Genomic DNA, 12,205 nt, shown 5'->3' on the forward strand with positions numbered 1-12,205 from the left:
TTAAACATCACAATCTGATACTAACGCTCTTTTATCATGTGAATATAAATGACGTGTTGACAGGGCTCAGGAGCCAGAGCTCCTTCGACTCAACGAGATTTATTGCGCCCGAGGCAAGTTTGTTTAAACAACAAATATTTACTGTTGTTACAACCTAGAAAGCAATGAAAAGAAAAACTTAGCTGGAGGGTAGCTTCATCAGACTCCTACTCATAGCACATCAGTGTCAAATGCAGAGCTTTTAAGCTCTTCACTACAACCAGTGCTGTTTTATTATGCATGAAAAAGGAGGCAATCAGCTGTCTGTGGCTGCTGCGGTGAAGCGCTGTGGTTGGACTAAAGCCACACTGGTGAACGTCTTGCCAATATATGTTAGTCACAGTTGTTCAATGAGCTGACTTCATAGCAGGCAGTCTGTCAGCTCATTGTTTCTATTCTGACAGCTTGGGATGAGAATGATGCTGTTTATTTAATAACAAATGTACACTTTTAAAATATCTGCTATAATTCTCTCTAAACATGTCCTCTATCGACTTCTGCTATTAATTTGACTTTGTTTTCTTCACTGGTGTTAATCAGTCATCTGATTTTAATTGTTTAATTTGGCTAACGAAGACATTCCCTGCTTCTGTTCACTTATCACGGACATTGGAGTTGGGGGTGAAGTTAGGCTCAAAGTGGAGGAGTTTAAGTATCACTGGATCTTGGAACGGAGAAAGAAAGATTGACAGATGAACCGGTGCAGATGCTGAACCAATCAATCTGAGATGGTTGAGCCATCTGATTAGGATGCATCCTGGATACCTCCTCAGTGAGATGTTTTGGACATGTACAACCGGGAGGAGGCCCCTGGACAGATCCGGGACATGTGGGAGAGATAATCTTTCTCAGATGGCTTTGAAATACACCAACATCCTCTCAGAAGAGCTGGAGGAGGTGACTACGCCTTAGAATGCTAACTGGACCTCGAGAAGCGAGGGTGGATGAATGGATGCCAATATCATTTTAGTGGAGTAGTGCAGCTCAAAAAAACCCTGGAATATCAAAAAAAAGTGAATGATCTTACAGTTTGATTTAAAAGCTTTCTTATTTAATACACATGAAGAGAAATATTTCAAACTAATCTTTGGTTTAATTTTGATGAATGATGATTAGAGAATTATGTACAACATTAATTTTGTATTAAAGATAAAAACAATTGGAGTCCAGCAGCCACAGTAAAGGTAATTTATCACACTAAACTAAAACTAAAAAAAATGCAAATGTGATGCTTAAATTCACTAGTAACTCAGAAAGATCAATTAAAAAATGGCTTTGAATGTAAACTAGAAAAGCTGTCTAAAGTTGATGTACGCCCACTGCTGCACAGCAGGTCCTTTAACTTATAGTAATGATGCGGTGTCTCACCAGTAGCACTGCAGCTGTCTCTGTGTAGCTGATATCTCAGTGCCCTTGGTGTTGCTGTGTTTTATTGATCTCAGACTTTCTCATTTGAAAGCTGTGCTGCTGTTACAGCTATGTATAGCTGAAACTGCCTCGATAAAGCCCGTGTCCTCTCCGTCCCGCTCCGGCCTCAGATGGCAGATAAGGAAGCGATTACAGTGTCCCACTGACAGGTTTTTCATTAGGAAACAAAGTCATTAGAATGAATGAACCGCTCACCCTCACACCATCTACACAGGGTAATCTCTTTAAATCGTCCAGCTTTAGTGACCGCGCAGTCTGAGTGTGTGATAAATTTGAGGGGTCATCACATCCCTCTAGTATGCTTTAGTTTACCTTTACGTCTTAGGTTGTCTAAAAATCCTTAAATTTAAGAGAATACTTGTTGTTATTGGTCCCCTGAAATACTTAATTAAATGCTGGATATTGGAAAGTAAAATACTTAAAGGTGAGTGTAGGCTCTCGCCTCCAGAAATCTTTTAAATGAGACATAAAAGGAAAAGAATCACTGCCGTTAACACGTCACTGAGGAAGTAATGTTGTGAAGGCCAAAATTAGACACACATTTTAAGGGTGATTGGCATAAAACTGTTGAGAACTCGATGCCCTATGTACAAAGCATAAAAAAGCACTCTTTACTTTTTAAATCCCCTATTTTATATTTAGTTAGTGTTTTATGGGGGGAGGGTTCCCAAACTGTGGTCTTCTCATTTCAGAAATAAAGAAGGCCCTAATTTGTCTGTCTGAGGGCCAGCATTTGGAAAGGTTGTCACTGTTCCGATTCTTATTTCACAAACAGACTGTCTGTTTCATCATTTGCCGTCTACTCACACGTTCATGTTGACTTTCCACATCACTGAAGTATTTCTGTCTGCTGCTGTGTAAAAACTGAGGCATGATCTCCTCTGCTCTGGCCTGTTTAGTTCGCACTTCAGGTCGTCAGAGGGAAACTATTGGCCCATATATACGTGTAGCCTCGATTTGACAATAGGCCACCTCAGTGCCTGTCCTAATTGTCCCTGCTGACAATGACTCGGCCTTGCTGTGGACCTGGTGCTGAGTGAGACTGTTGAGAGTCCTGGCTTCCACTTCACTTCCTGCCTCACCGCCTTAAAGTGGAAGTCCCCTGTCATGTGACTAACCGGCCTTCCCCAGTTGTAACAAGAAACTGTTCAGGAAATGTGCTGGGTTCTGGGGGTCGTTCGCTCCTCGACATGGCATGAAAGACAAGACTCTGGAGGCTTCTAAATCTGAGTGTTTGTCACTGGAATACGTCAGTGCAGTTCCTGAGTAGATGACCTTTATTCTGCTCAGAAGGAAAAGGAGTGAAACATATGACATCCTTTGTTTTATGAACACATTTTTAGCCTGGCTGCATTGTACAGAATCCAGGGTTAGAGAGTTTCTTGCCAAAATGACCACTAGAAGAGAGTTGCTACCAAAATCAGAAGGTATATTTAGTTTTTTAAAGTTCATTACAGAAGTCGACTGGAAGAAACTGTAACACTGGTTTTATTAAAGTGGATTTATGATGATGTTACAGTGGCCACTTCATCCACTGTCAGAAACAAACTCCTTTAACTCCTCTCCCTTAATCCCACTTTCTTCTGATTGGCTGCTTTTCATCAAAATGTTTGGACAGTGTGTGCATTTGGCTTCCGTGCTCATAGTGAAACCTGTATACCTGAAGTGAGGAGCAATATTTGCCTTCTGTGAGATCACCATAAGCTAGTTTGATCATCATTGTTTATGTAGTGTCAAATCACAACAAAAACAAAAACTTGCATAAACCATAAATAACTTGCAGTGTTATAGAAACCCCAACAATCCAGAAATCCCCTGTGAGCAACTTAAAGTGACTGTGAGGAGAGAAAAAACAACAGGCAGCAACAGGCTCAGGAAGGGAGCCCTCTGCCGCAGCAAGTTGGGGGTTGAGGGGAAACAGATGACAGAAAAGGCGATGAACAGGATCAGGATGATCAACAAACAGGATAAATCACTACCTATGGAAGGGCTTGGACTCAGGTTAATAACAAGCAGTAGAGGGAAATAAATGCACTGAGAGTCAAAGAGAGAAAGAGAAAGAGAGCATAGAGGAGAAGAGCTCGGTGCATCATTTTACAAGTCCCCCATCAGCCCCAGTCTATGGCAGCACAACTAAGGGCTGTTTCAGGGTCAACTGATCCAGCTCTAAGAACAAGCTTTCAAGTTTTTAGCTTGCGTCTGTCTCCCTGACTCAAACTGAGAGCAGTTTTGACAGTAGTCAGACAGTAGATGAAGGCCCTGCCAATAAGTAAGCCTGCACAGAGCGAAATACTCTGCTGCGATCACATGGCACCATTTATTTTAAATTTCTTTCTGTACTGCCATTCTCCATAATCACCAAGCCTCCAATTAGATTTACCCTAAATACTGTTCTTTAAATCATTAAACTCTCAACACTGAACTGAACTGGATTTACTCGGAGCATCTGAGCAAAACAGTCCAGACATCCGTCTCCCCAGCAACACATTCCCACACCTTGCGGGAAATCTCCAGGTGAAGCCCGATGAGTTACATAGTCTCTCTCATGTGTTCTGTGCAGTCATCAGAAGATTTAAGCTGTTAAGAGCTTTCGTACATTTTTGCTCTCCAGGATACGACTAAAGGAAGCCAGTATACTGTTTGATTTAAATTTGTTTAGTAAAATGTTTCTTTTCATGTATAAACTAAAGAAATTTACAAAGTAAAACATTAGGAGACAAAAAAGCGTTATAAAATCTTATTTGTCTGCTGTTTTTACTGCTTAAAAACCTTTTTTCCATCCTCATAAACCTTTCTGTCTCTTCTCAGTGTGTTTGGCATCTCCCCCATTGTCCAGAGCAACTGCTCCTGCACGTGGAAGCTCACTGTGCACCCGCGGCGTAAGTGGTACCACTTTGTCAGTCCCATCATGCTGCTGATCCTCTATTACACCCTGGCTACTCTCATCCGCCTCTGGCTGCAGGAGCCCATCGACCAGCTGATGGTGAGGACAGAGAGAGCGCACACTCCTTTTTTTTAGTCAAAACGTTGTGACATGTTTTGTAAAGCACATCAATAATTTATTGATTTTCATTTATATCGGGTGTTTTTGATTTGAAAGCAGCTCCACAATTGTATTTATGATCTGGCTAAATTTAGATGTTATGGGTCAGATACTGCAGGATTTACTAAATCACACTGCCTGTATGACATGTACATTTGCATGAGTTTAATATAATAATCCAAATCGCCAAGACAGCATATCTGCTGTTACAGACAGAGCTGAGTTTAGGTTTTAGTCACGTTCATATACAGAGATTCATGCACGAAAAAAATTTTCAGGGAACATAGAAGCTGCTGCATGTCTTTTCTCAAGACTGTGCACACACAGAACTCTGCAACATCACAACTCAGCTTTCACAGAGTTTGATCCTTTTCCTGTTTCTGTAGCGTTGGATCTGTTACATAAATATTTCAAACAGCTTTTAATGGAACTCAGACAGATGTTCAGTTTTAAATCTTAGCTTTGCAGAACAATATGAGCTACCTGTGCGTTTACTCACTTGTACAGTAACAGTAACTTCATTAGCACATGTTTGGGGCAGAATTTGGCGATCAATAATAAACAGATTTTAGGTTTATATGGCAGGGTGTTTGTGATAAAGCTGCCCCTCTCTGAGTAAACCCTACATCAAATCCTACTACCTGCAGATCGATTTTTTTCAGCTACATCTCATTGATCTGAATTGCTGTGGGGTTTAAGGAGACACGTGTGTCAAAGAGATCCTCATACTGAGATTTTTTTGGTTAATAGATGACTCACTCCCTGTTTTGGTATGCTCACTTTTGACCTGCTAATTTGGGTCAGTTTGTTGCTGTTGCTCTGCAGTACTCGAATTAAACTGGTGGACAATATCGAAAAAAATCATTATTTCACCAAAAAGCCATCATCAGTGTGATTTTATGTGAAATAGCAATCACAGTACATGAAAGTTAGATGAGATTTCTGTACTAATCAAATAAAAGACATCTGCAGCCAAAAATGACTTTTTCAAGAATTGTATCATCACATTACCACTATACACAAATACACATGGGATATGGGAGGGTCAGTGTTAAAACTTGAACTTTCCTTAATGTTTAAAGGGGCACTGTGGGTTCTTTCTTCTGTTTCCTCTGTGTCTGGAAATCACAATTTTTTTTAAATTACTTTTTCATTTTTACCTACTAGCTCACAAGGGCATTTCAACAACTGGAACACAAATTTGGTTATACAAGAAAATTTGTTTTTAATTTCTCATTTTTGACAAAATAAAAATTACGCATTTGGGCTTTATATTGTGACACTTTAAATTGTTTGGTTTTTTTTTTTGCTTTATCAGAGCGTAAATGTGTTTTTCAAGCTCCTTGACAATTTCGACTGACTAGTTCCTGTATTTGAAGTTATGAGGGATAAACTAAAAAAAAAAAAACATAAAAAGAACCCAATTTCCAACCACCCCAGTTTGAAAGCCGGTGACAGTTATTAGGTATAATGTTGCATGGATTAGGTTAATTTGCAAAAGATTTGGTTCTGAAGGATTCAGCAATGAACTTTTCTCAGATGTGACTGCTTTTGAGTAAACACAGCGAGAGAAATACACTGGGTTACAGAGACCAGCTCAATAGAAAGGTTACTTTTTAAAAAACGCCTGATGACATTTAGCTATGACTGCCTGATTTCACTCTGTCCAATCAATCCAATATCACGCAAAGCTTGTAGTCAACAACTCAGTTCATACAATTCTTGACTTCTAGCAACTTCACACAAACTCAAAAATCTGTGACTATTAACACAAAGTTAGACCTAATAAATTATATCTAACTGAACAATAACAGTGTAGAGAAGAAACCTTGGTGGACAAACAGCATGTGCATATTTATGCTGCCCAATTTAAATTAACTCCTCCTTTGGAAAGTGTGGATTCTGGATGAAAAGCAGATGCAAAAACTGGGTGGGTGTCAGAGACACGGTTTGAATGCAGTACACACAGCCTCCATGACAGCTCCACAGTAAATTCCAGACAGTGAACTGAAATAGATCCAGATTGAATTAAATGGGCAACCAGGTGGCCTTGTGATCAGAGAAACCGTACTGATGGAAGATTTCAGGGCAATCGATCACTGGTGGAATCTGTACACAGCTTAGGTGTTATCTGAGACACTGCTGGTCTAATTTTGACAAAGCATAAAGGGAGGACCGGTTTCGGCGCTACGTTCCTGTTTTACAGAGCTCTGTGCGAGAGAAAAATGCAGCTCTTACATAATAACAGAATCCACTGCTCCAAAAATGTTGAATGAATGAAAGATCAGTGTTAAAATCTTTTCTATAGAGTCTGTAATTTCACACTTTTTCTCTTTATCAAGTTTATTCCTCACCTCTGTGAAATTATTTAGTATATTTTAAATGATTGCTTTGGGTTTTTATTGCTAATAATATTTTACAATTTTGTTTCTAACGTCTGGCCACAATAAGCAGCTCTTTAAAACACAAAAGTATCAAATGCACCCAGCACTTAGGTGTCACAGATTTGTTTTTAAGTGTAATCTTTGATTGCGTTGTGAGTTTCACTGCCACTGTACTATCCACTGTACTAGTGGGGAGACAAATCACAGATATGGAAGGAAAAAAGGAAAGGAAGGAAGGAAAAACCCACACTTCACTGACGGAGTATTTTATTTTAACAGTTTTGGTGAACTGACCCTGACTGTATTTTTGCTCTGCTCCCACCACTGAGTTGAAACTAAAGTCCTGAGTGAAATGTTGTGCAATCATATTCAAGAAGACCGCCCCTCCTGAATTCATCCTGCCTTCCTTAACCTCAGAGCTCGAGCTCAGCTCCGTTGTCCTGTAATGGAGTTATAGATTAGTGTTTTTATAGAGAGATCAATACCAGCCTGTAAACTGGTGGGGCTGTATGCATTATTGATCACTTCATAGAGCGGTTTGTGTGTGTGTGTTTACGTGTACGCGTGCGTGGGTCTGTGTGTTTTCACCCACTCTTACACTTTAGATAATAAAAAAATGATTGTGGCTTAAATCAGCAGCGGACAGGTTTGTTCGATGGTGGAGATGCCAGATTATGATGGACTTCATGTTTGCCAGAAAAATAAGGCGGATTATAAATCACTTTACAGGTTGATTTATAGTTTGTCATCTGTGTTTATTCAGCAGCAGTTCATCAAATTCTGAAAGCAGAGTAATGATCCAAAGAAGTGAGACATAAGGAATCTGCTTCAGATGAATTTATAAGGTTTCACACTTAAAAAAAATATCTTTAAGATCTGTATGATGTCAGACACAAAGTTCAATACACATTGTTTTCTGAGGGGCAGCCAATCAGAAGAAAGTTGTGTTAAAATGAGAGAAGCTAAAACAGCTTGTTCCGGGGAGCAGGAAAGGACCCAGATGCAAGACTTGTAAACTTAAAAAATAACAAAACAAGCCATTTATTAAGGTCAAAAGCAAATAGTGTCAAAATTCAAACAGCTAAAGCCAAAAGCACACAGGACAATAAGCAAAAACACACAAGGATGAAGTAAACAGAAAAAGAACATGATGAAATACACAAAAGAGGTAATTAGAAATTAGAGACACCTTGAGAACTAGACACATGTAAAACCAGTTAAGCTAAGAAGAAACAAAGAAAGAAAAATGGCTACCAAAATAAGGGATTAACATGACAGGGATAAACTGAAACTCAAGGAATTAAATATAATCTATGATCCTAACTACAAACAAAAACTACATTTCAAAGGTAGAAAAAAACTAAGACTGGGACTATTATCATAAAGAAGCCAGCCAGTAAATATCTGCTACATAAAAAAACTTAAACAGAAGTCCAACACCATAAACACAAAGTCACGTGACGACTCGCCTGATCAGTAGTGGGCTAAGGACCTTCAGGACCACCTCCAAAGGGGACAGCCCTCCTAGCCTAGTGGGCTAGGCGTATCTTACCTAAGACTCTGCCAGTTGCTTTAGAACTAATGAGTCCTTTTGGATGAGATTAAAACGCTTCAAAAACAATTTAAAAAGTGCAGCTGCCTTTTTTCTGTCATTTAAGACAAACCTGGATGACTGAGAATCCGCACAGACAATTAAGTCTCTTATTTTACCAGCAGTCTTAATAAACTTGGATCTCACTTTCTAGACCTGCTTACAAAACCCCAATGCATCAACACCTACAGAGAGATAATAGAAAGAAATGCATGAAACATTTTCAGAATTAAGAAGTCAAGTGCAAGAATGAATGTTGTTACATAAAAATAACAATTTAAAATGTTTCAATAACAAAATGTAGCTCCTTAAATTTGTATACTGCAAACTAACTGAATAAAGTAACTGGTAATATATAAATGAACATGTACTGCTTCCTCGTGATGCAGTAAATGATGAGTGGAGAAATAATCAGCTGTGCAAGACAAAATCCAGACAAAAAAATATAGACTGTACAATAGTCTTACCTTCTTTATTATTGATTTATTTATTTATTACAAAAATGCAACTGATTTTTGTCTTTAGTGTTCATGGTAGGTGCTGAAAATGAGCTTACCAGCTCCTCTTTAAATAACTTCTTGTGCATTTTTACTTCGCGGTGACACTCTCATCAGGGACGCTAACTCGGTTCATCCAAGTCCTCCTCAGTTTCTTCCCTCACAGACCGTAAAACAGTGTTTTCTAGAAGCAGATTGAAACCATAACTCTTGAGAGTATCATCTCCGTTGCACAACAGCGGAAAGATTCACATCAAACACGAAACTCTCTATCTGTGTTTTTTCAGGACGACAAGGACGATGATGTGTGCGAGGAGGAGGAGCTGGGCAAATCATTTATCTCAGCCAACAGGAAGCGGCTGCTGTGGTGGGGATCACGCCAGGGCACAGACGAGAAAAACGTACGTCAGGGTTAAGACACACGCGGACACAAGCCACTCAAAGTATTGATTATTATCATTATTTTTCTACGATGCCGTCCTTTTAAAACAAACCGGATAAAGGTTCAGAAACAGAGAAAAAAAAATAATATTTTTTTAACTTTGCAAAATTTTTTTTAATTGTCAGAACTGATAACAAATGTTGTCCTGAAACACTTTGATTTAGTTTTACGATTTAACAATAAGAGGCAGTCTTAATAAAGCAGAATGGAACAAATCAGTAATATTAAAGTTTCAAATAACAATAAAAACAACTCTATTAAACTCTAACGTCAAGCTGCAGCTGTTGATTGTTTCCTTAAACTTCCATTTGCTTCATCTTCATGATAATCGACTCATCCCTGGAAAGATTTCATACCAAGACACTTTGCCTCTCTCGCACACGCACGCTTATTGTGACCTTGTTCGTACATCAAGGCCCGTACGCTGTCTCCACCGTTGACCTCCTGAGGTTTAAAAGCTTTCAGGGTGTGCAGACGCAGATGAGTGATGGTCTCGATTTACAGATTAGCAGCACTCGGCTTTGTTCTTGCTTATCAACCACTATAAAGAACACGGAGGCCTTTGACTTCAGCAACTCATCGATAACACACCTTGCCTTGTATGCTCTTTTTCTCCTCTTAGCTCCTCTCCACCCAGGATGGAATCAGTACAACAGAGGTGCGGGTTGTTCTGGATGTGTCTTAAATCTGTGCATTTTCACCCCTTTTAGTCTTGCTGCAAGAAAGGAAATCGCTGCAAAGTGCTTTTCACACTGCATCCTCATTGAACGGGGTTCCTATAATTTTTACCTCCTGATTGGTTCTGTTAATCGAGGGCTTAAGTAAACATTATATATACATATGTTGGTAACCTGATCTACCTTTATCTTCTCAGTTGGTGGAAATGTTGGAAGAGGGAGTACCTGTACAGCTTTTACAATACAAAAGTCACAGGAATTATATCTGATGAATATTGATGATATTTAAAGGTTTGGTTCTTATTTTTAGACGCTCTTGAACACCCATTGGTTAAAATTTAGATTGAGGGTACTATTGCCTCCACTTTGAACTGTCCTCCTGTTCATATCAACATTGAATAAACATCTCTCAAATCTTTCAGCATTTATAACAGTGGAACATGAATTAAATTTTGAAAGTCAGAGCGCAAGCGAGTACATTAACAATTATAAATAACAAATGTTTTATGTTGCGTGGTTTGTTTTGTTATATTAGTATCAGTATTGGTCTAAATCTGTTCAAGGTTGAAGACGTCTTAGTACAAAAATGACTTCTTAATGTGCAACATTTGAGCAAGAGAAACATTGTTTGCAGGAGCACAGAAAAGTCATTTTGCACCAAACTCTCAACTTACAGCATTGTCAGTCTGCTGAGGCCTCACATTGTTTTAGGTAGTGATTTTTTTAGACATTATTTTTGCACAGGAAAAACTTACAGCTAGCATTATGAGGGGAAATTATTACGCTAGTACACACGTGCATTTGGCTATTTTTTAAAGAATTTACAGGCCTGTCTGTAGAAAGCACAATTTCTCAGATAGAGGACTGATGTTTTGTTTCTAGCTTCTCATATACAGAGGACATAATAACATCTTAAACTTAACAGTAGGCACCTGAAATATTTGCCTAATTCTATTTAAGAAGTTTTTCTTTCCCATGAAACCTTTTTCAGGCAGATCTGTGATTGTCGGATGGGAATTTTTTTGTTTGTTTGTTTTTTAATTTTAATAAAAGGCCTACAGCCCACATTGTATTTCAAAAACTACAAATGAGTAGAGATCAAACTAATGACATCACAATGTGAGAATGCTGTCACCTATCCACCACCAGCACACCTTCTAGGTTATCACAGCTCTATTTTCTCTCGATAACTACTTTAGTGCGGCAACAGCTTATTTAAACAATGTATAGCTAACAAAAATTGAGTTAATGAAGTTTAACAAATAAAAATAAATGGATTTTAATGTATATCACATCAAATTTGACATTCTACAGATACAAATATAATATGGATGTTATTCAAATATTTTGATGAGGATAATCATCCATTGAAAAAATATGAAAGCCCTCGATCAAAGTAATTTTAATTTGATTTCATTTCATTACATTTTTTTTTTTTATTTTTTAGAAAAGGGGTTGTATCGACTTCAAAAACCATGCAGTGTGAAAAGTAGAAATCGTGCCTCTATTGCCCAACAAAGCCAAAGTGTGGTAACTAAATGGCTAAAGTTTCCTGTGGAAAAAAACAGTGTCCAGTATCAAACAACATTAGTTACTCCTCTTTGCCTTTGTGAGGCATGCTAAACTGTTGTATGAGCTCATAACAAACAAAAAAAAGTTCCGCATCTACTGAAGTTTATTTGTTATTTATTTAAAAATGATCTGCAGGCTGTGCCCACTTCAAACGGGACCTCCTTTGAGTTTGCCGTGACTGAGAATGGACCAGTCTGTCGGGACTTGTACTCAACCCCTCAGTACAAAATGGACCAGCCCAGTGATGGCACAGGTGAGCTGTTTATTCATTCTATTATGAACATTTCTAGTCTGCAGTGAATCTGTAAAATAGTGCTGCTACCACATAAAACATTCAAAATTGTCATTTTGATATTAATCATAAACACCTCTATTCAAAACTGCATGTTTTATTTAAATTTGTTTGATCATGTGAAACGTTTTAGTGTGACAAAGATATAGAAAAGGAGAAATCAGGAAGGTGCTTGAATTCCACATTTGTTTGTAAGGGTTTAATTAAGTTTCATATGCTTAGTTACAAACGCTAAATAAA

The 12,205-nt window shown here is 38.4% G+C and overlaps 1 protein-coding gene across 8 annotated transcripts in view; it reads left to right on the top strand.

Moving 5' to 3' along the window:
• Positions 1 to 12,205, top strand: part of LOC102293462 (piezo-type mechanosensitive ion channel component 2) — an 89,912-nt gene that overhangs the window by 27,262 nt on the left and 50,445 nt on the right. For 7 of the 8 annotated variants that reach the window (XM_042222009.1, XM_042222013.1, XM_042222010.1 and 4 more), the window contains exons 8-11: positions 4,276 to 4,450; positions 9,270 to 9,383; positions 10,047 to 10,082; positions 11,809 to 11,926. In XM_042222009.1, coding sequence (XP_042077943.1) covers positions 4,276 to 4,450; positions 9,270 to 9,383; positions 10,047 to 10,082; positions 11,809 to 11,926 — 443 coding nt within the window. The remainder of the gene's footprint in view (positions 1 to 4,275; positions 4,451 to 9,269; positions 9,384 to 10,046; positions 10,083 to 11,808; positions 11,927 to 12,205) is intronic. The other variant, XM_042222011.1, reaches the window with a different exon arrangement.

The sequence above is a fragment of the Haplochromis burtoni genome, unplaced genomic scaffold (genome assembly GCF_018398535.1).
Source record: "Haplochromis burtoni strain Fernald_Lab_line unplaced genomic scaffold, NCSU_Asbu1 Contig_78, whole genome shotgun sequence".
Lineage (NCBI taxonomy): Eukaryota > Metazoa > Chordata > Actinopteri > Cichliformes > Cichlidae > Haplochromis > Haplochromis burtoni.